The following is a 26,302-nucleotide window of genomic DNA, read 5'->3' as shown; positions in this document are numbered from 1 at the left end:
CTGCACCTCCAGCAGCATCATTCCTTGCACTCCCAGCAGCATCATTTGCTGCATTTTCAGCTGTATCATTCCCTGCACTCCCAGCAGCATCATTCCCTGCACCTCCAGCAGCATCATTCCCTGCACCCCCAGCAGCATCATTCGCTGCACCTCCAGCAGCATCATTCCCTGCACCCCCAGCAGCATCATTCGCTGCACCTCCAGCAGCACCATTCCCTGCACCCCCAGCAGCACCATTCCCTGCACCTCCAGCAGCACCATTCCCTGCACCTCCAGCAGCATCATTCCCTGCACCTCCAGCAGCATCATTCCCTGCACTTTCAGCAGCATCATTCCCTGCACCTCCAGCAGCATCATTCCCTGCACCCCCAGCAGCATCATTCCCTGCACCCCCAAGAGCATCATTCCCTGCACCCCCAGCAGCATCATTCCCTGCACTCCCAGCAGCATCATTCCCTGCACTCCCAGCAGCATCATTCCCTGCACTCCCAGCAGCATCATTCCCTGCACTCCCAGCAGCATCATTCCCTGCACTCCCAGCAGCATCATTCCCTGCACTCCCAGCAGCATCATTCCCTGCACTCCCAGCAGCATCATTCCCTGCATTTTCAGCAGCATCATTCCCTGCACCTCCAGCAGCATCATTCCCTGCACTCCCAGCAGCATCATTCCCTGCACCTCCAGCAGCATCATTCCTTGCACTCCCAGCAGCATCATTTGCTGCATTTTCAGCTGTATCATTCCCTGCACCCCCAGCAGCATCATTCGCTGCACCCACTGCAGCATCATTCCCTGCACCTCCAGCAGCATCATTCCCTGCACTCCCAGCAGCATCATTCCCTGCACTCCCAGCAGCATCATTCCCTGCACTCCCAGCAGCATCATTTGCTGCATTTTCAGCTGTATCATTCCCTGCACTCCCAGCAGCATCATTCCCTGCACTCCCAGCAGCATCATTCCTTGCACTCCCAGCAGCATCATTCCCTGCACTCCCAGCAGCATCATTCCCTGCACTCCCAGCAGCATCATTCCCTGCACTCCCAGCAGCATCATTCCCTGCACTCCCAGCAGCATCATTCCCTGCACTCCCAGCAGCATCATTCGCTGCATTTTCAGCTGTATCATTCCCTGCACTCCCAGCAGCATCATTCCCTGCACCTCCAGCAGCATCATTCCCTGCACCTCCAGCAGCATCATTCCCTGCACCTCCAGCAGCATCATTCCCTGCACTCCCAGCAGCATCATTTGCTGCATTTTCAGCTGTATCATTCCCTGCACTCCCAGCAGCATCAATCCCTGCACTCCCAGCAGCATCATTCCCTGCACTCCCAGCAGCATCATTCCCTGCACTCCCAGCAGCATCATTCCCTGCACTCCCAGCAGCATCATTCCCTGCACTCCCAGCAGCATCATTCCCTGCACTCCCAGCAGCATCATTCGCTGCATTTTCAGCTGTATCATTCCCTGCACTCCCAGCAGCATCAATCCCTGCACTCCCAGCAGCATCAATCCCTGCACTCCCAGCAGCATCAATCCCTGCACTCCCAGCAGCATCAATCCCTGCACTCCCAGCAGCATCAATCCCTGCACTCCCAGCAGCATCAATCCCTGCACTCCCAGCAGCATCATTCCCTGCACCTCCAGCAGCATCATTCCCTGCACCTCCAGCAGCATCATTCCCTGCACCTCCAGCAGCATCATTCCCTGCACCCACAGCATCATTCCCTGCACCCACAGCATCATTCCCTGCACTCCCAGCAGCATCATTCCCTGCACTCCCAGCAGCATCATTCCCTGCACCCCCAGCAGCATCATTCCCTGCACCCCCAGCAGCATCATTCCCTGCACCTCCAGCAGCATCATTCCCTGAACCTCCAGCAGCATCATCGCTGCATCTCCAGCAGCATCATTCGCTGCACTCCCAGCAGCATCATTCGCTGCACTCCCAGCAGCATCATTCCCTGCACTTCCAGCAGCATCATTCCCTGCACCTCCAGCAGCATCATTCCCTGCACCCCCAGCAGCATCATTCCCTGCACCTCCAGCAGCATCATTCCCTGCACTCCCAGCAGCATCATTCCCTGCACTCCCAGCAGCATCAATGCTGCATTTTCAGCTGTATCATTCCCGGCACCCCCAGCAGCATCATTCCCTGCACCCCCAACATCATTCCCTGCACCCCCAGCAGCATCATTCCCTGCACCTCCAGCAGCATTATTCCCTGCACTCCCAGCAGCATCATTCATTGCACCTCCAGCAGCAACATTCCCTGCACCCCCAGCAGCATCATTCCCTGCACCCCCAGCAGCATCATTCCCTGCACACCCAGCAGCATCATTCCCTGCACCCCCAGCAGCATCATTCCCTGCACCTCCAGCAGCATCATTCCCTGCACTCCCAGCAGCATCATTCCCTGCACTCCCAGCAGCATCATTCGCTGCACCCCCAGCAGCATCATTCCCTGCACTCCCAGCAGCATCATTCCCTGCACTCCCAGCAGCATCATTCCCTGCACTCCCAGCAGCATCATTCCTTGCACTCCCAGCAGCATCATTCCCTGCACTCCCAGCAGCATCATTCCCTGCACTCCCAGCAGCATCATTCCCTGCACTCCCAGCAGCATCATTCCCTGCACTCCCAGCAGCATCATTCGCTGCATTTTCAGCTGTATCATTCCCTGCACTCCCAGCAGCATCATTCCCTGCACCCCCAGCAGCATCATTCCCTGCACCTCCAGCAGCATTATTCCCTGCACTCCCAGCAGCATCATTCCCTGCACCTCCAGCAGCAACATTCCCTGCACCCCCAGCAGCATCATTCCCTGCACCCCCAGCAGCATCATTCCCTGCACACCCAGCAGCATCATTCCCTGCACCCCCAGCAGCATCATTCCCTGCACCTCCAGTAGCATCATTCCCTGCACTCCCAGCAGCATCATTCCCTGCACTCCCAGCAGCATCATTCCCTGCACCTCCAGCAGCATCATTCCTTGCACTCCCAGCAGCATCATTTGCTGCATTTTCAGCTGTATCATTCCCTGCACTCCCAGCAGCATCATTCCCTGCACCTCCAGCAGCATCATTCCCTGCACCCCCAGCAGCATCATTCCCTGCACCCCCAGCAGCATCATTCCCTGCACCCCCAGCAGCATCATTCCCTGCACTCCCAGCAGCATCATTCGCTGCATTTTCAGCTGTATCATTCCCTGCACTCCCAGCAGCATCATTCCCTGCACCCCCAGCAGCATCATTCCCTGCACCTCCAGCAGCATTATTCCCTGCACTCCCAGCAGCATCATTCCCTGCACCTCCAGCAGCAACATTCCCTGCACCCCCAGCAGCATCATTCCCTGCACCCCCAGCAGCATCATTCCCTGCACACCCAGCAGCATCATTCCCTGCACCCCCAGCAGCATCATTCCCTGCACCTCCAGCAGCATCATTCCCTGCACTCCCAGCAGCATCATTTGCTGCATTTTCAGCTGTATCATTCCCTGCACTCCCAGCAGCATCATTCCCTGCACCTCCAGCAGCATCATTCCCTGCACCCCCAGCAGCATCATTCCCTGCACCCCCAGCAGCATCATTCCCTGCACCCCCAGCAGCATCATTCCCTGCACCCCCAGCAGCATAATTCGCTGCACCTCCAGCAGCATCAGTCGCTGCACCTCCAGCAGCATCATTCCCTGCACCCCCAGCAGCATCATTCCCTGCACCTCCAGCAGCATCATTCGCTGCACCCCCAGCAGCATCATTCCCTGCACTCCCAGCAGCATCATTCCCTGCACTCCCAGCAGCATCATTTGCTGCATTTTCAGCTGTATCATTCCCTGCACTCCCAGCAGCATCATTCCCTGCACTCCCAGCAGCATCATTCCCTGCACTCCCAGCAGCATCATTCCCTGCACTCCCAGCAGCATCATTCCCTGCACTCCCAGCAGCATCATTCCCTGCACTCCCAGCAGCATCATTCGCTGCATTTTCAGCTGTATCATTCCCTGCACTCCCAGCAGCATCATTCCCTGCACCTCCAGCAGCATCATTCCCTGCACCTCCAGCAGCATCATTCCCTGCACTCCCAGCAGCATCATTCCCTGCACTCCCAGCAGCATCATTTGCTGCATTTTCAGCTGTATCATTCCCTGCACTCCCAGCAGCATCAATCCCTGCACTCCCAGCAGCATCAATCCCTGCACTCCCAGCAGCATCATTCCCTGCACTCCCAGCAGCATCATTCCCTGCACTCCCAGCAGCATCATTCCCTGCACTCCCAGCAGCATCATTTGCTGCATTTTCAGCTGTATCATTCCCTGCACTCCCAGCAGCATCAATCCCTGCACTCCCAGCAGCATCAATCCCTGCACTCCCAGCAGCATCAATCCCTGCACTCCCAGCAGCATCATTCCCTGCACTCCCAGCAGCATCATTCCCTGCACTCCCAGCAGCATCATTCGCTGCATTTTCAGCAGCATCATTCCCTGCACCTCCAGCAGCATCATTCCCTGTACCTCCAGCAGCATCATTCCCTGCACCCCCAGCAGCATCATTCCCTGCACCCCCAGCAGCATCATTCCCTGCACCCCCAGCAGCATCATTCCCTGCACCCCCAGCAGCATCATTCCCTGCACCTCCAACAGCATCATTCCCTGCACTCCCAGCAGCATCATTCCCTGCACTCCCAGCAGCATCATTCCCTGCACTCCCAGCAGCATCATTCCCTGCACCCCCAGCAGCATCATTCCCTGCACTCCCAGCAGCATCATTCCCTGCACTCCCAGCAGCATCATTTGCTGCATTTTCAGCTGTATCATTCCCTGCACTCCCAGCAGCATCATTCCCTGCACTCCCAGCAGCATCATTCCCTGCACCTCCAGCAGCATCATTCCCTGCACCTCCAGCAGCATCATTCCCTGCACTCCCAGCAGCATCATTCCCTGCACTCCCAGCAGCATCATTCCCTGCACTCCCAGCAGCATCATTCCCTGCACCCCCAGCAGCATCATTCCCTGCACCCCCAGCGGCATCATTCCCTGCACTCCCAGCGGCATCATTCCCTGCACCTCCCAACGGCATCATTCCCTGCACTCCCAGCATCATTCCCTGCACCCCCAGCATCATTCCCTGCACTCCCAGCAGCATCATTCCCTGCACTCCCAGCAGCATCATTCCCTGCACTCCCAGCAGCATCATTCCCTGCACTCCCAGCGGCATCATTCGCTGCACCTCCAGCAGCATCATTTGCTGCATTTTCAGCTGTATCATTCGCTGCACTCCCAGCAGCATCATTCCCTGCACCTCCCAGCGGCATCATTCCCTGCACCCCCAGCGGCATCATTCCCTGCACTCCCAGCGGCATCATTCGCTGCACCTCCAGCTGCACCTCCAGCAGCATCATTTGCTGCATTTTCAGCTGTATCATTCGCTGCACTTCCAGGAGTATCATTCGTTGAACTTCCAGCTGTATCATATGTACCAGCCAGTTCAGGTAACCCCTGATAATAATGGGCATCAAATCAAGCATACAGAAAGGGTGCAGGGATGCACTACAAAGATGTTTATTAATCTGTACACGGTTGAATATCCATATTTATTTCTGGGCCCAGGTGCATTTTACAAACTCAGTGGGTAAGCCAAGTGAATGGCTTTCTTAGAACCTGAAATGGAAATGCACATTTGCAAACAGTCAGTCACTATGAATGACTTTTATAAGGCAACCTGGGCTTCTGAACATACCTATGAACGTTTCCATTGGCTGAGTTTGATTCTTTCAATCAACCAAATCTACAACGACCATGAGAAGGCCCCTATGACTGGGTTCCAGACAGAACTGCAAAACATAAATTACTCTAGCCCAGCAGAGATGTAGAAATGGTCTCTTCATGGCACCAAACGTCCTCTCTCTGGCATGGCAATTGCTCGATATTACCACAGCATCTTATCAAATAGTGGGTAACGTTCCTAAAAGCGTACCTGTCCTTGATGAACTTGGGAGACTTATTTTTTTTCCCCGTTGAGCAACAAGAGTCTGTCTAACTGTACCGAACCATGAACCCTTCCCTCGGGATGACAAATGATGGGCACTTCTTAGAAAGAGAACACCTTGCACCGAACACTGTAAACTGGCCTCACCTCTGGTGCCCAAGGGGTTAATGTACTTTTAATCTCACGTACAGCAGTTCAATGATACAGTGGGGAAGGACAGCGTGTACCTGCACAAGCTGCTTAAGCACGGAGCTAATGTCAAAATAAAAAAATTAAAAAACACCAAGCGAAACTCAATCTCCCTCCTTGTACACATAACAAATCCGCAATCACTGCATGCACGGATCCCTCTAATTGCACACAGGCAGCGACTGTAGGACGCCCAACCACAGCACACAGGATAGAGTTCCCTATTCTTGGGCAAGGCACGTTGTAGAACATTTCCCAGGAATCCCAGGACGGGTAAAGGAGCCGACGGCAGCTATCGGGTGAAAGAACGGTAATGGAGAAGATCGTCTTGATCCGTATGAAATACATGAAGTGCTGAAGGCACTAAACCAATCGCGAGGGAGCGCAGGATAAGGGCGGCAGAATTGATGCACCATGTTCTCCTAGACCTCAGCTGTAGCAATGGGCAGGGAGTCTCAGCTTACCAGTGATTTTATGTCTTAACCTGAGTACCAGATTCACAATACAGTAACCTTTCCAGCCAATTAAGACAATACTGGGGCTAAAGCTTCGCCCCATTCCCTAAAAGAGTTCAGAAATGTTCATTGCAAATTTAATTAATTTTTTTACGGAGAGTCCCCCTCTAGAATGAGTACCCCCATACAGAAGCCAATGTTATATGTGTGGGGGACACCGACAATAAAGAGTAGGTTCTCTGGTGTTGGAGAACATATTTAAAAGTATGGACGAGTTTTCTTTAGACCTTAGAAACCAGGAGCCAGCAGGACCTCCGAAGAATCCAGGGAAGCACTTAGCTGTACACCTTACAACCTTACGAAGCACAGGCGGCATATACTGTTGAAGACATATACACAAGTATCACAAGTACGTGGAGTGCATGACAATATAGAAGATAGTGATGACCCTGCTCGTAACAGCTTACCATCTGAGCATAGAAAGGGACATAGGCCCTCAATTCAGAGGCGGTAGCAAGAAGCGAGCGCTCGCTCTGAATGAGGGCGGCCGCTTGACTTTTCAAGTGCGGCCTCCTGGTCGCTAGCTAAGCTGTGGGTTACCACCCACAGCTTCAGCGACCGACCAGGTTGATGGTCGCGATGGTCAAGACCATCGCGACCATCGGGGCTTGCGACAAGACCCTAAGGTTGGATCTCGGCAACCGCAAGCCCCAGGGAGCTTCCTGCTCTGATCGAGCAGGAAGCTCCCCAGTGACATCACTGCTGATGTCAGTGCGGCCACCCACAAAACGGCAGGCGTTACTTAAGGAACGCCTCCGTTTGTGAAACCACCCCACGCCTACAAAACGGGTCGAGCTGTCGATCAACACCGACAGCCGCCCCTTTTGTAGTGAGCTCCGGAGCGAGATAATTTCTCTCTCGGTCCGGTGCTTGCGCACACGCAGTGCGGCGTCTGCGCGTGTGCAGGGCCTAAACATCGACCCGGTCGCGAGTGCTCAGCGCTTGCGACCGGGTCTGAATGAGGGCCACAGTGCTTCCGATGGTAGTGCGTAACCAGGGCATATAGCTATAAAGGAATCTGCAATGAGACTTGGCTGACAGTGTAGCCTACTGGTGACGCTCGTAGGAGTGTATGCTTCGTCACAAGAGACATTTACTCTAAGACTTGAAGATTGATGTTTAAAATGATTAGATTACAAATAATTACATTATAAATTATATTCTAGCATGCCCAGAGGCAATATTGTGCGACCTGCGATTCTGCCGAATGAGTTAACTTCTGAGCAGACCATTTTGGGTTAGTTGGATTTGGTTATGTCAAAAGTGTCATAAAACTTATCGGGAAAAGTCTAACAACTGAACTAGGTCCTTCTAAGTGACACGGCATTGCAATGCTTCCTTAAGGCTGTACACGGTTCTGTAACACGGTGCTGGCAATCGCACAGATATGTTCTGTCTTCTGCTGCCAAGTAGTAGCTAAAATACATACCTTGTCCCATGAGACTTATGGTGCATACACACGGTCAGATTTTTCTTCAGATCTGAACGATAACGATTTAAAAAATCGTTATTATCTGAAGGAAAATCTGACATATCTGACAGATAAACGATTTGAACGATGCGCGTTCCCGATGGTCAGATAACGATATCTGACATCTGATGTGTTTTGCAGTCAGACTTGGACGATTCCATTGATTTTAATGCAGTCGAAAATCGTTCAAATCTTTGGTAAAATCGTTCAAATCGTTCATCTGACAAATCTGACCGTGTGTATGCTCCATAAAGCTGGAGGGCAAAGATATTGGCTACCTGAGGGGACTGCCAGGAGTTACAAGGGTCTGAAACAGGTGTCCAATTTCCATCCGTACACTAGGATCGCACAAGGGGCAGTCATACAAACCCCCGACATTCGCATAATGCTGTAACGAGAAAGGAGAGCGCCGTGCACTTAAATGGTCACCAACTAGTTACCGTCCATTTCACGGAAAGTGCGCTCCATCGATGAACAGTTCAATCCGTACACACTAGTGAACTCCATCCATGTGCGTATATACCGGATCCGGCTTGCGTGCAAAAGCGGATTTCTTTGGCGCATACAAGCCGTTATGCGGAAATAAGCAGGATACACGCACATTGCCACTGGCGCCCTATAGTGTGGAATTCTGGCATTTCCAGTTCCATTTTTGCCACGCCGATTCTACCCTGTATTTGTGGAAACCTATAGTCTATTAGCAGAGCTGGGGTGACGATTCTGCTGGTGTGGTTGTGGAAGGACTGGCACCACTTGAAGCCAAATCCACACCTAAATCTCCACTCCCATCCAAACTTGCAAAAGGTCATGAACAAATGTGGACGGAGGAGTTTCCCAGCACAGTTCTGACAGTTTCGTTCACCTCCAGGTTTTAAAGACCTATGCCGGAAAATTGTTCTTCCTGGACACTAATGGGGGGCATCCACTAGACGTTTTTATCCCTGTCCAACCTCTTAACGATTTTCCCTTGAAGTTTCTCTTGAAATATGATCTTCCACTCTGCAAATCTTTTGCAAATCTTTTGCAAATTGTTCAAACGATTTGCAAAAGATCTAACAATAAACTATGTTGTTTTAATCTGTGATTGAGAGCTTTTAGCTATAGTGGGCAGACAGTGGTTCATCGTTTGATCGTTCGGCGTAAACGATTTGTAAGCAATCAAGTGAAATTGACCTGCATGTTCAGTCGATGGAGGAGACGATCAAACAACCAGCGGGAGCGCGCATCGTACATCGTTAGAAACAATCACTGCACGATTTGCAAACGATGTTTGAACGATTATCGAACGATTTTATCATTATCGTTCAACTTTATCGTCTAGTGGATACCCCCCATTACAACTTTTTCAATCTTGACAACTGCACAATAAAACTGGTCCTTTTATGCAACTAGTCCCAGAGCCTGCTAGGGATCAAACAGGGATACTAGAAAGAAAAATGGACAGTACTCTGCGCTCCTTATATAGAGGGGATACAGGAAAGGGACAGCATGGGCAGGTCACTACAGTGAGAGTTGTCCCCGTATTATTATTGGGGAGAACAACAGCCTCTTCTTTCCATGCAGCACGACACCATCAGAAGTGCATGCAGGGTATATACTGGCTGCCTTTGAATGCAGCCCATGGATGTTGGACAGCTTTATTCTATATTCCCGGCTGTAACACGGTGACTGTGCCGTGCCCGTGCTGTGTGAGAGGCGGCCGCTTGACTTTTCAAGTGCGGCCTCCTGGTCGCTAGCTAAGCTGTAGGTAACTTTTCTGACACCTCCTGCTTAAAACCCAAAAAGTCAGAAGGATCGTGAGGCCCCGCTTTCACGGTCTGTATTCATACTGAAAATCAAGATCAAGCGAGCTTTTGCCCTTCTGCTCCACGGGAGGTTTCTGCCCTCCCTGAGCTCGCCTTAGGACCCTGCGTTACGGTTTGACAGGTGTACCTGTCACTCCCTGTCTCCAGCAGCCTGCTTCCATGAATAAATTAATTTAACACCTGGCAAAAAAAGTCTGTTTTTTTTGCCGGCCGGCCAAAACCGTCAGGTATGAAATAGCCCTTACACTGCAATTTAGATGCGAGCTAGGACTCACTCCTCCCAAATCTAAACCTGCCCCACAACTGCAGTGCAGCATGGTTTTCCCATGGTGTAAAGCTACTTGTTTTTTTATGCTTTGCTCCAAACTCTGAATCACGCCCTCTGTATGCAAATCGCTGGATCGTGCTATTATTGAGGCCATAAATGGGGCTATGATGGCTTCCATCATACAGGTCCGCCATCTCCATTAGCACCCAGCTCCGCCTTTCTCCACCAGCCAGCCATAGTGCTTACTACACTACTGTGTGTGGTACAGTAAGCCGCCTGACTTGGAAGCAGAGGTCGGTCATTTACATACAGTGCTCCCAGTTTTGTTTTATGCTCTCTCCTGGGGACAAGGAGCACAGCCCGGCTACTGAAACAGAACATTTTGCAAAAGCCGTCGAGCTGTCTTCAAAATCTAAACTGCAACAGATATATTACAGTTAGAATCTGACTGTGGGTTAAAGTACCTTTTTCCTGCATGCCACCATGTCACATAACTGATCCCTAATGGTGACAAAATTCATTGTACGCAGAGTATCAGTGTCCTTTTCCATACACACCTACACATTTCCATCGCTACGCACAAGGAGACAATCCGACCAGCACAGGGAGGTGGGTGAAGGTTACCATGCAGGAACATATGCCGGCTGCAATAATAGTCATTCTACGGATACAGCTTAAGGGGGTAGATTTACTAAAGTGCAGGTTTTTAGAAGTGGAGACGTTGCCCATAGCAACCAGATTCTAGCTATTATCTTCCAGAGGGTGCTAGATAAAGGTTATGTGGAATCTGATTGGTTGGTATGGGCAACATCTCCACTTCTAAAAAAAACCCAGCACTTTAGTTAATATACCCCTAGGACCGCTTCTTCCAGGTCTGTCTGGACATTTCATAACCTACACCAGCCAATCAGATATTAGCGATGGACTGTCTTACTGTAGTCACACCGACTAACGCTTTTACAGGGAGGAAGAGGCTCTACGGACAGACATAACCCCAGGGAAGGCATCCTCCCACTCCCTCATTTAAAGAACTTGGCCTGCAAAACACGGAATCTCATTCTGCACGTGGCCTCCATACGTGGTTCATGATTGTGTCTATCCCCATGTAACTGGGAATGCTTAGCCCATCTCCGCGCATCATATCCAACCCCCCGCAGACGCCGCCATCTTGATGCTGCTGTCCATGCGCTTCCTGTACTTACGAGAGTGCCTGCATATAAATAGGCGCCACACTATTGCATACACAGCCGGTGTGCATTTTTGTACATTCTTAAAATACCTTGTGTTTTAATATTATTTAATTAATAGCCCAGGTAGTCTCCCTGCTTCCATTCCACACAGGCACGTAAGAAAATGTAGAAAAAAAAGAAATAAAAAAAACAATGAATGGAGTAAATTAGCTCCATAGCAGTGTGCTTATAAGTATGGGAACCCCATGTACAGTAGGAAAACGACAGATGATCACGCCATCCCAGTACAGTGGCCCTTCTGGGTATACATTCTGTCCAACATTCCACTTGCTCATTTACAGTAAACACAACCAGTTTGCAGGCTGTACTGTCCAGTTCAACCTCATTTAGTTATTAAGATGTGTTGGTGCGAATAAATATGCCAAAGGTGTTTTAGAGCTTCCATATACGGTATATGTGAATGAACGCTTCCCTTCTGCTGTCAAGTCAGACACGATATACACTGCTCCTAATCACATAGGATGAATGTACATTCTTACTTTGCCATCTCAAACCAACTGGACTCGGGAGGGGGGCGATTAAATTGTTTTGTGGGCAGCGATAAATTAAATGGGCACCCAGTGTTGCAATTCAATTGTTCTGGGCGCCCATTAATTATCGGGGTCTTCATGCCCTATTTGACTGGGTTTCGCCGTGTAAAACAGCTAAACCCGTCTAAAGTCCTGTTTAGGGCGCCCAAACGACAGGGTTTATCGCACATTTGTGCTCGCACCCTCCGGAGGGCGCAAGCAGAAATGCCGGCCACCGCCGGCTATCGCGCCCAAATGGAGCAACGATTTAACTGCTCCGTTGGGCGCTCTAAAAAAAAATAGCCACCTTAGAAACAATTAATGGCCCCAAATGTAACTACCCACAAAGAGGTGCAGACCCTTCTGATCTGTAACCAGGTCTGAGCCAGCATGTAAAACGTTACCTTCAACTGCGTATATACTGCAGATAATGATCAAAGGGGGAGATGTATCAAACCTTGGAGAGAGAAAGAGATAGATTACCATCCAATCAGCTCCTGTCATTTTGCTGACTGTGGGGGAGATGTATGAAGGGGCGATGGGGGCAAAACGGTAACTGCGCAAGTGAAGTGCTGCAGTTACCGCTTCCGTATATATAGTAATGCAGGGAAGCGAGCATTACCGGTAAGCGCCAATGTGTAGGCAGATGTATGAACGGTCAGTGGCACTGACCGTTTTGACAGTTGCAGCTATCATAATTGACATCTGCAGCTGTTGCTGTCCTATCACCACGACAGGGACTGATGCGGTGTGGGCTCTGGGGGGTGGGAATCGTAGTAGGGGGGAGTTTTCACTCCCTGTCTCCAGCAGCCAAGCTGTTTATACATCTCGTCGGTACTGCTTCCTATTCCCCCTTGGTAAAGAGGCGAAGCGGAAGAGTTATAGCGGCACAGTCATAAACTGAAAGGCTGGTTCTTTAATCGCTCTCCAGTTTCTCTCTCTCCAAAGTTTGATGCATCTCCCTCAAAGTATCACCCAATCAGCTAACTTGTTTTTCATACAGAGCCTGTAAAACGACAGTTAGAAGTCGATTGGTTAATACTTTAACTCTCTCCAAGGTTTGATACATCTCCCCCAGTATTACCTAAAATATCAATGAAATCAAGAGTTGTACAGGGCTGTATGCTTTCGGGCCTGAGTTATGTCCGCTATGAAACTATATCTGTGCGGTATATACCAGCTGCCCTGCAAGCTGTAAACACACTACAGATTGCAGTAGCCAAGCGAAGCGGCCACGTATCTGGGGCACCTGCTACAAAATTAAAACACCAGGCTACATATGATCTCCAAGATGACAATCATAAGGAGCAGTCACCGTTGTGTAAAGTGGGTGCCCCAGATTTTACACTCAAGAAGGTCACAGCTGAAATACCTTAAAGCTGCACTACCTATGAGAAGGTCCTCCTTAAGTCTGTGTCTGTCAAAAGCTTACGATTGGGTTCTCTCACTTATTCCACCGCCATTTGAAGTTGGTTCACAAATTTAATTATTTAATCCTGTGTTACAGAAGCAGCAGAACCCCAAGAAAAATGGCTGCGTGCAGCTGGCCCTAGGCATCACGTCTGCAGAGGGGAAAACAGTCTCTTATTTCGTAGTGTAACCGTGGGGAATTTGCAAATTGCAATCAGGCAATTGTCTGCTCTAATTAAAAGCTACAGTAGATGTCAGTCTGACATATAGCAATAGTACTATCGTCATACATTTAGGGTACGATTCATTTGTTTATCGCTCCCGTCTAAAGTGGTGATGGCAGAATTCTGACGCGCTAATGTCCAGGATTAGCACTGTTACGGGCTAATCCCCTGGGGGCTGATTGCCCAAAACAATTGAATCACCTCCTGGCAACTTTAGACATAAGCGATAAACGTATGAATCGCTCCCTTAAGTGTACAAAAAAAAAATTATATTTTGAAGTATGTTCGCAAATATTTTCCACAGCTCTCACGGTAAAGCTGCCCAATCTTACATAGCTACTTAGTATCAAAAAAGTAAGTTATCAGACCACATAGCGACAGAGCGACAAATCTTTATATATGAACTTCATTGGTCCGTTTGTCTGTCTGTCCAGTTATGCATTCGGACACTCTCACACCGATTGGGATGAAATCACTGCAAGGTTATCCAGTTGGATTCTGACCAGGTTTTAGGGGGGGGGTTTAAGATCCCAGTCAGACCTCCCATTGGTGTACACTGGGCAGAAATTTGACCCAGGGACACTGTAATGGCCTTCCACTGGATGTATTTGGATGAAAACTTCAGAGCGGTGGCAATTGGTCTGGGATGCCTAAGGAGTTGTTAGAATCCCGGTCGGACCTCCCGTTGGTGTACACTGGGCAGAACTTCGACCCGGGGAGCCTGTTCTGGGTCTTTCAATGGATGGATTTCCATGACACCACATAATTTGGACGAAAATCTCACCGAGTGGTAACACTGTATCCCAGAAGACATACTAGGGGGTTGAGGTCCTGGTCGGTGCTCCCGTTAGTGTACGCTGGGCAGAACTTTGACCCAGGGAGCCTGTCCTGGGCCTTCCAATGGATGGATTTGGATGAAAACTTCACAGAGGGGTGGCAATTGGTCTGGGGAGTGGTTGGGGTCCCGGTCGGACCTCACGGCGGAGTGCACCGGTCTGAACTTTGACCCAGGGAGTCTGTTCTGGGCCTTCCACTGGATGGATTTGGATGACATCACATAATAAACTTAACTTGAAGATTTAACCCGGCAACGGTGCGTACTTCAGATTATATATATTTATTAGGGATGTGCAGGCTCGGATTAGCTCGGTTTTGCACGACAGGTTCGGATTTTTTCCCTCCAAGAAATGGGACTCAGAAAGAGGCAAAACGTCATCTTTCATGGACAAACATCATCATTCCTGGACAAAAGTCCAGGAATGATAATGTTTGTCCATGAAAGATGACATTTTGCCTCTTTCTGAGTCTCCGTCGTAGTCTTTGGTGAGGTAACTCCGGGCATGTTAGGTCAGCCCCGAGGTCCCGACGGAGGCTGCGTCGTAGGTTGCTTGGCAACCATAGGATTGTGTTGCGCCTGGTGTATTCCCCCACTTCCGGTGGACGCTTCAGTCTCGTGGATCCGGACACGGTGAGGTGATTTTTTTCAGCACTCTCTCCTTCTTCTATTTAAGGTAGGACATTAGTGTATTATGCTCTTCTTAGTATGTCCTGATGAAAAGCCTATATGCCTTGAAATTTTGACACATGGATTTTGTATGATGATGTTGAATATTTAAATACATTTTGACTTTATTCACCCATTGGAGTGCCGCCTTCCTTTATATTGTGCTGGGTGCATACCCAAGCCAGAAGGATTTCTATATGCATTTACCTTAGGATGGCACCCGCTCTACATTTTTCGTCCTGAGTGCCGGACAAATTCTACTATATTATATATATATATATTTTTATTTTTTTTCTATAAGTTCTGCAAAACCTGTTTTTTTTCACATGGAGAAGAGACGTCTATATTTTAAATATTTATCAGAAGCCGCTGACAAATGGTTCTCAGTACTGAGAACTAGTAACATTTAATTTACATCCCAATTTCCACTCAACCTTAGCAACCATTCATCAAATTTAAAATATACACCCAAAATCAGCGTCCTTACATAACAGTCGCTGACATGGCAACACAATAACACAGCAGGGATAAAACTATCCACATAAACAGCTCTTTTCAGTTTCAAATTTAAACTACTGTAATATAAGCAATTATCATCTCCATCTGGGGGAAAAGGATATTAGAAACCGATGGGGCGTCCCATGACTGCATAAAAACACTAGTAAGAATGGGGCCCTTCAATATAAGTCATAGGACTCCCCATTGGCTTCTAGTCTGATACAGTTTTGCAGTAAGGGCTTCATTGTTATATATTGGTTACATAAAAGTAATATTATGGAAAACAGAAACTATAATAGGAAATTACCTTATAATGACCAGCAGTTTCTCCTGCAGACATAGTGGCGATCGTGTTGGATATGACATTTGGTCGTAGGACCTCCATGACCTCATGAAAAGGGTCAATAGCCACTCGGGTAAAATGATGACATGGATGGGTTACTTCTCTAGCATCTCATCAAGTGTGTCAATAGCCACCCAGGTATAATTATTACATGGGTGGGGTACTTCTCCAGGAGCTCATCAAGTGTGTTCATAGCCATCAGGGTATAATTATTACATGTATGGGGTACTTCTCTGGGATCACATGAAAATTGGCAATGGTCATCCAGGTATAATTAGGTTTGCGGTTTGGGGTACTTAAGCAGTTCCATGAGGAGGACTGTAAAGTGCCCTTTACAGAAACATCAAGGGTCATGTTGACTTTACGGAACATGTGGGAGCTTTATCAAGCAGCGAAAAAAGTGAACCAGTGTGGAAGTTGCCCATAGTAATCAGTCTCTAATTAATCATTTTATAGAATATATTTGATAAAAGCTATCTGGAAGCTGATTGGTTGCAACTTCCCCACTGGCCCACTCCCACCACTGCTTGACACATCTCCACCACGGTCGTGTTGCCTGCTCATTAAAACGCCTCCTTCTGTGAAATATTACCGAAACCGACCTCGGCATAATTCTCCTAATGGTGTAAAATATTAATTTTGCAATGAGCAGAGGTACTCCCGAAAACAACACTGAGTATACGCCCATGAGAATTTCATCACCATAGAACCACTTCCTGGTCACCACAACACCCAGAATTCCACATCCTGTGATTTGAAGAAATTAATAGGAGGAATGTGTCTTTTTCGAGTGGGGGTTTGGCAAGCTTTGCACACAATGCCGCGGATCAGCGAGCTTTGAGACGCGTTAATGAACGTACTCTAAAAGCGCTGTAAAAACAGGGAACAATAAAGCCATGCTGCAACTTACTTTGTAGGCCTATTTCCATGAGTGTGTGTACAAGCCCTTCGGAGCAAGGCACGGATGCCATTAGTCAGAGCAAAATACAATGGCAACAAAACAGCAGAGACGTGTCACAGAGATGTCTGACCAATGTAATATAAAAGGAGACAGTTCCGAGTTGGGAGCAAAGCCAACCATGTCAGTGGAAAGGGTACAAATACATTTATTGGTTGTGCATGCAAGATAAATACCAGCTGAGTTGGCATGTAGCCCACGAATGCAGGACAGCTTTATTCTTATACTGCAATTTAGATGAGAGTTTGTACACGCCCCTCCCACATCTAAAGCCGCCCAATACACGGTGCGATCGGGTGGCCGACCACCCGATATGCCGGGACGCTCCTCCCCCACCCGCATATCGCTGCATGGGATTGTACATCGCATCCCCAGATCAAATTAACCTGCAGTAAGATCTGGAGGTGCGATGTACAATCCCACGGGAGCGTGCTCTGTCAAATATCATGCCCATACACGGTACGATATAGCAGCGATATCGTACTAATCCGTCAGATAGCCTGCTATATCGCATGCAACGTGTATGAGCACCTTAACACCCCCCCCTCCGAAAGTCTGTATTAATTATGGATATAACAGATAAGTTGTGATTAAATGGAATCATTCTCTAACAACTCAGATGACTTAAACATTATTGTTCACTGGAGATTTCAAACTTGCAATAAATTTAGTAAAATCCATACAGTGCTGCGTTTGTAATAACATGCACAGTCTACTGGCCTGAATGACCCAAACACAGAGGTTCCTAAACTCTGTCCTCAAAGTTTTATGGCTATCCATGGTTGAGCACAGATGTTAAATCAATAGACAGAGGTACAAATTAGGGCCCTGATTCAGAGCCGCTCGCTCTGAATCAGGGCCCTCCTCCATTAAAATGGAGCGTCCTCCTGGACGCTCGTATAGCTGTGGGTGACCACCCACAGCATATACGAGCGTCCAAAAAGATGGTCGCGATGGTCTTGACCATCGCGACCATCGGACTTGCGACGGAAACCCTGCGGTAGGGTTTCCCAGCCACAAGCCCTGGAGTGATTTTGGCTCTATCAGAGCCAAAATCACTCCCACTGACATCACTAGTGATGTCAGTGGGGCCGGCTTCAGACGGTAGGCGTTCCCATGGGAACGCCTCCTTCTGGCCGCCACGCCCCCGGGACGCCCACCAAAGGGGGCGTGCTGTCAGTCACCATCGACAGCACGCCCCCTTTGGTGCGAGACCCGAAGCGACAGCTTGGCTGTCGCAGTCCGGGTCTCGCGCATGCGCACGACGGAGCTCCCTCCGTCGTGCGCATGCGCAATGGGGACCATCGACCCTCTTGCGAGCGTACTGCCGCTTGCGAGTGGGTCTGAATGACCCCCTAAGTCACCAGTACCCAAGCATGGTTATACTTAAAACCTGGACCGTGCCTTGAGGACCGAGTTTGGGAACCTCTGTGCTTAACCTGTTTTATGTGGGGGCTTCTAGTGGACGCACCACCTGTGAAGTTGAAATGCAAACCGGAAATTCAGGTACTTCTTCCAGGCGATTCTATAGAGAAAATAAATGGCGCAGAATGCGTTGAAGGGTAAACCGGAAGTTCTGGTAATTCTGGCTCCAGTACGAGGATGTGGACCAAAAGGTGGCTGTTAGAAACAGGAAATATATGAACCTTTACTCCGCGTACTTCCTGTTCATAGTTTACAGTTACCATGACTACCCTGGAACCGGACGTGGTAGCACTAATACACTAGTTATTGTTTGTCTGATTTTTATGCTTTTCGTAAGTGATTTTTAAGATAATGTTACCTGATTGTGATGTACAAATAAATACTTTTAATATATTACCCCTGATTTATTTGCCAGTTATAATCACCCTGAGGAAGCTGGTCATGGTGAAACGCATAGGTATTGCAGAGAATAGTCTTTGAAAAAGCGCCAACATATTGGAGGAGCGAAAAACACATCAGGGGACATCAGATACCCATACCCCAGATCTGTGAACGCATCCAGCAACTGACAGCTACCAGCGCTATTTACACTATATTATTGACTGACGCATCATTAACCCGGGTGGTCTCCTGAGATACTGACTGCTGCAGTTGGAACAACACACACAGTTACAGTCTAGGGAGCCAAACAATACAGCGGCTGAAAATCAGCTGGGTCCTGGCTGCAGCGGGACCCACATTGTGAGGTGAACAATCAGCTTAAGACTGGGTAATTATCTGGATGTTGTATTTGCAAAATCAAGCAAAATACAGTTTTCTTTACAGTGTGTTGCATTAGCTGAGTGTGCTATAAGCACCAGAGTAGAGAGGGACACCCCAGGCAGGAAAGAGGAACTGCACGGGTTGTGACAGGTGCAGGGTGCTAGAATGAACACTATCTAATGATTGTTGCCGTTTGCAGCAGCACTGGTGAATTGTTTGAGTGCGGCAGTTGGTAAAGTGCGCACAGGAGGGGACCAGCAGACACACAACTGGTTCTGAGCGCAAGGTCTGTGGTCGTAAAGAGCTATCGGATGCTGGATCAGAATGGGGAGTGGGCACTTTTTCAGTCTCACAGACAGACAACGGGGTATCAGATCAGAGGCTATCAGAGACCAATTCAGATGGCATCTCAAGGAACGGTACGCGCACATTACATCATATGGGCTAGAGCAGCAGAAGACCTGTCCGTACATTGCTATCAGAGTAAAATGCATGCATCTTTTTTGTATCGTCACAACTCTTCAAGCTAGCGGAGGCAACGTTATGGTATGGGACATGTTTTCATAGTAATATCTGGGCTTTTTCATTTGTGTGGTCAGTTAGTGACCCTGACATACAATAGCGGGCATTACAGTGCAGCACGGCCCACCTCAGAACGCTATTAGGCTGGCCAAGAGAATGTGTCTAGTGTTCACGCTAGACTGTGGACAGGGCATGGCGCTAAGGGGGTGGGCAGGGAGTCTATGCACGTGCCAAAAAGGCGGCGTGGCTGACCAGGGAGGGCTGTGCCGTTGTGACACGCCCCCTATTCATCACCCTTGCGGAGGTGCTGGGCTTGCCCTAAGCTCTCCCCTCACGGTGAATAGATGCTGTGCGCATGCACACGGCATCTACTCACCCGGCTGTGATCGGTCACCGCAACCTTTCCCAACCAGCAGTACACTACGGCAGGCGGGTGGGGAAGGCACAGGGCAGGCTGTTTTAGCAGGGTGCAGCTAAAAGGGAAGGGCGTATTTTGCCCCTTTAAAATTGGGCAGGATGCGGTTCCCCACTAAAACAGCCTAGTGGGAAAATGGTGTGTTTGACGCTATACTGCCAGGCCCGGGTACCTCAGACGTGGACAGCCTGCAGCTCGATAAAATCTGTGTGGTGGCGCCCCTTGAGCCGGCCCAGGGGAGAGGTCAAGAGCAAATTAAATACATGTATATTATAATCTGATGGAAATTTGATGTTGCCAAACCAGCAGATATTAGTACAGTGTAGCTAGAGCATGACCAGCTTCACACAGGCTGAGAGTAGTCTTCTTCTGGCCGTATATTTTGCCGCACCTGAGAGAGACTGCCTCATGTTAGCAGTGATACCACAGAGCTTGTGGTGTTCATATTCAGTGTTATTTGAATTTGTAATGCAAGTTCAGCACATGTAAACAGATGAAAAAAAAAAAACACTGCACCTAAAAACACCCTACACAAATGCATTTTTTTATGCGTTTATTTTCTCATCACTTAGTTTTTTAACTAAATAGAAAGTAATATTTACCATGCACTTGATTCACTTTTCTCAGCAGTGCTCCAACAAATTATTTTGTCCTTTTCAAAATCTCTCTGGGAGGCACAATAAATGGCTGCCAGTCACCCAAGCTCACAGCTCTCAACGTGTCATGTAATTGCAGTGGGGGAGAAGGAGGGGAAGGATTTTACAGTGCATCGAACACTGGGCCTGATTCAGACCCGGTCGCAAGCGTTGAGCGCTCGCAACTGGGTCGATGGTGGCCCACGTGCGCATGCGGGAGACTCGGCTAGCGACGGGCAATCCGTCGCTCCGGGTCTCGCACCAAAGGGGGCGAGCTGTCGATGTTGAGAGACAGCTCGCCCCCTTTGGTGGGCAGGCCGGGGGGGTGGCTGCCCAAACGGAGGCGTTCCCGAGGGAATGCTTGCCGTTTGGGGGCGGCCATACTGACATCACGAGTGATGTCAGTGGAGAGCTTCCGGCTCTGTTAGAGCCAAAAAGCTCTCTGGGGCTTGCGATGAACGAGACCCTACCACAAGGGTCTCGTTGCAAGCCCGATGGTCGCGATGGTCTTGACCATCATCATGGCCGCTTGCTATAGCTGTGGGTGGTTAGCCACAGCTATGCGAGCGGCCAAGAGGCCGCTCCAAAAAAAAAAAAAGCCCGGCTCTGAATCAGGCCCACTGAGCACAGAGGGATGTATGCAAGCATCTCTGCTCACTACATTATGTGCAGAGTTTGGTTGCCATGGAAGTCACATGACACTGTGCATAATTCTAAATCACTAATAGCGGCCTGAAGAAACAAACCAAGAACAAATAGTAATCGCCAAGAATCTCCTTATAGCCTGCAACAATATTTCAGGTTATAAAAAAAAACAATTAAATAACCCACACCTCATTTTATCATGGGATTGTTGCTGTAAGAAGTGTTTCTACATATATTTGGTTTAAACAAGAAAACGTACATTTCAAAACGCATGCATAAACACAAAGCATTATGTTTATTGGCAAGTTTTACATGCAATAAAAACGCAATGCAGTGCTAGTGTGTACGTAGTCTTACCAAGGTAGGTGATAGTAATTCTATATAAATTACATCACATCACACTAAGTCATATATATTAAGCAGGTCCTGACTATACCAGATACAGTGCTGAATCACCATTTATCTTACTTTGGATCATGCCAGCTTACTCACCGCATTCCAGAACAGTGGGTTGAATATTATGCAGGCCGTTGCAAATAAAAAGTTGTATTCCGTCAAGTTCACATACTGCGACAAATCAGCCATGATGGAGAGGTCAATCTACGAGATAACAGATCATATAATGATCACTCTGCACTCGCTTATAACAAACTGTACTCTATGGAAACTTAGGGAATGTTAGTTCCACGTATTGCAATATATGTTAAGATGGCCAACTGCGTCACAGTCTTCCCTTCTGGCCAGTCCTATACTGCCCCTCAGAGATGTAAACACGACTAATGCTCTGCTTCCTTCCTAATAACAGGTCGTGCAGATTTCTAACATAAGCTAGGCTTATTTTATTTGGCTTGAGGCCTATATGCTCACAAGCTCATATACAGGGCCTACCCCAAGCATATATGAGGGGTGTGCACTAAGTTGCATAGGTAGAATAGACACAATGTGACTGACTGGATTTGAGTAAATTCTGACTAAAGTGAAATTTCAGAGCACAGAACAAATATAGAAGCAGCGCTGCACACTGAAGAAGTCACATTGTTCAGTCCCTTCAAGAAACTTGTTATGGAGATCAACAGAGGCCACTGTTCTTCTACGACTACAAGAGAGGTCTGCAACAGCAGGACAGTTTTGACCAACTGCAAGCTGCTTTTGGGAAAGAAGCACAGCCCCCGAACCACTGTGTTTAAGTGGTTTGCAAAATTTCGGCTCCGGACACAGTCCCTGAAAGACGAGGAGCGCTGCGGCTGACCTGTATCCACAATAATGTTGCTTCCGCGTGGGCCATAGTTAAAGTAGATACCAAGGTGACCGTGGCCCAGTTAGAGAAGGAGATAGGCATCTCATAGGGATCCATCCGCTTGAATCTCCACAAAAAGCTTAGCCTGAGCAAAGTTTTTGCAGGCTGGCTGCCCCGTCAGCTAACTCAAGAGCAGAAAGAGGCTCAGGTGACTTGGAGCCACAACATGCTGGCCAGGTTTGATAGCGGTCGCTCAAACTCTGCCTGGGAGATCATCAGTGCCAATGAATCCCGGATCTACAGTTTCGACCCAGAAGCCAAACAACAGTCAGCCCAGTTGGAGATGCGCCACCACAAAAATTCCGATGTGAGCGCAGCATGGCCAAGCGGATGGTGGCTGTTTTTGTGGCCAAAACTGGTCATGTTGCTATTGGACCAGTCGTGCAGCAGCGCATGTTACTGGGGACTGGTACAACCAATGCCTGCCGCAAGTGCCGGAAGTAATTTCCAGGTGCCATCCATAAACTCATGCTCGTGGTGCCCTTCTCTATCACGACAATGCACCTGCCCACAAATCCAGGAAAGCGGTGGATTTCCTGGCCCATGAACGCATCCAGGAGCTTGGGGTCATCCACCATAGAGTCCAGACTTGGCTCCCTGCGATTTCTTCATGTTTCCACAAATCAAGCGCAAGATGTGTGGAATTCATTTTGAGCCACCAGAAGCTGCAGTGGAGACCTTCATCCAGCATGTAGAAGACCTACCTGCTTCGGACTGGTCCAGCTGCTTCACCAAGTGGTTTGAGCACATGCAACTTTGCATAGACTCCTCTGGCGAATACCATGAAAAAAAATTAATGTTACTTTGTAAATAGAATACTTTTTGTGCATCCAGAAACTTAAGCTGCCCACACACACAGCGATATTTTACCCGATCTGGCCAATGCCAACACATTGGAACAACAGATCGTGTAAAATATGGCCAAATCCTGAGTAAATCGTGAGTCCCCACTCACGATCACGATGCGCGTCCCCGCTTTTCGCACATCGCATCGTCAGATCTGCTGTGCAGTAAGGCAGATCTGACAATCTAGGACACAATGCAGTGTAAAAAGTCTGGATGCAGGAGAGATCGTAATGAAGATTGGACACCAAATCGTGTGCAGAGCTGCCGGGGAGAGTTTCAAGGGAAATCGTACACATTGGGTGATCGTGAGCACATAGCTATGTCTGTGGGCACCATTATTGTACAGCCCTCGTATATGAGAGAGATTATTGTATCCATACTCATTTATTCCACTTCCCTCCCCATCGAGCGTAACAGTCAGATTCCACAAGAGCAGTATAGGACTGGTTCCTGTGAAATGTGCAATGTTTTTACACAAGCAGAATATTTTCAAACTAAAATTAAATATAGTGCTAGATATGTGTTCATCTTCGATTACTCTACATGCTGGTGCCCTATGTAAGCTAACCTCCCAGTTCCACCTGCTGTAAGGGAGATCTGCTCACTATAGCACAGGGCCACAGTGTAAATCCCTGTCACAGAAAGCATGCAGCAAATACCTTTGAGTAATCCAAATTCGCGAGCCCTCCACAACATTCCAACTGTGCATTTGCCTCTGTGTATGCCACCCTAAGCAATGCAATGCCCTCAACAATGTGCTTGGGGCTGACACCCGTGTCAGGGCATCACTGAGGTCACTGACCAAAGGTCTCTGGGAGGCAGTGAGGGCAGTGCATCAACTCCTGGCACCAACACGTGTGGCAATCACAGCTCACACACTTCCGGGTTCAGGAACGTTACAGCACCTGTGATTGGCTGGATGGGATCAACGTGACGAGTGGTTTATGAATGCCCTTCTCTGATTGGTCGGTATACTGCGGCTCTGGAGACTGGAAGGCGACCAGCAACTGCCGCAGCCTTGTTGCTGTGACAACAGCATCCATTAATCTTGTTACACAGAGGCATAAGCATAACATGCTCAAGAGCCAACATCTCATTATGCTTGTATTGTGGAAGCACAGACACAATGGGTTTCAAGGACAGCAATAATAAAAAGATGAGAGGACAGCAAAACAAGAAATGTGATTGTGTCAAATAACTGGGTGACCCAAAGGAGACAATGTTCCCACTCATCATAATAACCCCATGTAATTTCCCATTACACAGCCTACTTCAGGGAGTTAAATTCATGGTATTAACACTCAGTTATGTACTACTTGCAAAATAGGTATATTTCTCATTGCTAAAACGGCAGATGCGTTTATGTCTAGGGAGTGGGACCAGAACTAATGGGGCCAAAAAGCGTGTTTAGATGTTATTTTACATGTCCTTTAAACCTGTGCTAGTGTTTTGAGCTGCACCTATCTAAGGTTTGCGGGTCCCTGTGCTACTAAAGGCAGATCAGGGACATCCATGACATATTTTTCACGCCCAAGATGGACCAAATTCGATACTTGCTCCGTAAAGTACTAACTTGCGCATTTGTTACATTCATATTTTTAGAATTCAGAAACGCCTAAACATAATGGAACTCTAAATACAGTACAAGTGGGCAGATTTAACTTGTGTTAAAGTTTAAATCTACATTAGAATGTAAGCTCTCACGAGCAGGGACCTCTTCCCTCATGCGCTTCTCTTTACATTTTCTTCTACTCTCTACTCCCCATTAGGGCACCTAACACGGGACCGCCAACTCCCGGCAGCTTATTGTGAGTGCTTTAATCACTATTTCAGCTATGTATATAAGTCGTGTCCTTGTCCTGCACTGTAATGTACTGTAAGTTACTTGTTTCTTGTTCACCTATTAGTTCTATGTACTATGTAAGGCGCTGCGGAACACTTGTGGCGCCATATAAATAAAGGATAATAATAATAATAATAATAATTACGCATGCCAATATTTATTTAATAATAATATACCATTGTCTTTGATTCTTATTGTCTATTAGTCATAAAATTAGCTATCATCATACTGCCTACTTTCTACTAATGTCCATGGTGCAGGACTGGGGTCCATCATCCCAAACACCCACTCGAAAATCCAGCGATTCATGGCACTGCGCAACAGGTGGCAGAGCCATGATTATGTGGTTTGCTTTGGGGCTGGCTGGCAAGTTTCAGCCTGGGGTTCATCCACTTGATACTGGCCCATGCGATGCCAACAGCAATTAATAGGTGGTTTTAGGTGAAGAACACAGGGGCCTATTTATCAAAGGTCGACAAAGCTATTGCTAGAGAAATTGTTGTCACCAGAAAAAGGGCTTATTTTTGCCTTGCCCTAGATATTACTGTGGTGTATCAAGATCGTGATAGGGATGCCGTCTCCTAGGCTAAACAGCAGCATCTTCCACACCGCAGCCAATTAGTAGCACATCTGTCCAGGGCCTTCTTACAAGTGTCCACAGCTAGTATTACTTGAGAGCACAAAAATAAATAAAACATAAAACTAAATCCTATCCTGTCTGGCTCCTAACTAGCATATAATTCCCTTTCTCAAGATGGAAGGATCAGAATCGAACTCACAAAACAGCATTTAGCACAGCACTTACAATCACAAGCAATGGTCTATCTCTCAACCTGCTCTCCAGGCAGTGAGGAACCGGCCAGAGAAACTGACACCTTCTATCAGTCCCTCAAAGGTGGTTTGGCAATCAAGGTTACCAATTAGCTGTCTACTAGACAGAAGCTAGGAACCTGGGGCATACATATCTACCTTTAGAAATTCCCCAGT

At 48.3% G+C, this 26,302-nt stretch overlaps 1 protein-coding gene across 1 annotated transcript in view; it reads right to left on the bottom strand.

The window, feature by feature from the left end:
• Nucleotides 1–24,373, bottom strand: part of PEMT (phosphatidylethanolamine N-methyltransferase) — a 176,410-nt gene extending 152,037 nt beyond the window's left edge. The window contains exons 1-2 of the mRNA XM_088448071.1: nt 24,132–24,373; nt 21,822–21,929 (exon numbers count right to left, since the gene is read on the bottom strand). Of these exons, the coding sequence (XP_088304197.1) occupies nt 21,822–21,914 (93 nt within the window). The 5' untranslated portion in view covers nt 21,915–21,929; nt 24,132–24,373. The remainder of the gene's footprint in view (nt 1–21,821; nt 21,930–24,131) is intronic.
• Between the last annotated feature and the right edge of the window lie 1,929 nt (nt 24,374–26,302).

This window comes from Taudactylus pleione, unplaced genomic scaffold, assembly GCF_031769625.1.
Source record: "Taudactylus pleione unplaced genomic scaffold, aTauple2 ptg000451l, whole genome shotgun sequence".
Classification (NCBI taxonomy): domain Eukaryota; kingdom Metazoa; phylum Chordata; class Amphibia; order Anura; family Myobatrachidae; genus Taudactylus; species Taudactylus pleione.
The sequence above is the reverse complement of the archived record's forward strand: the minus strand, read 5'-3'. Positions and strand labels throughout refer to the sequence as shown.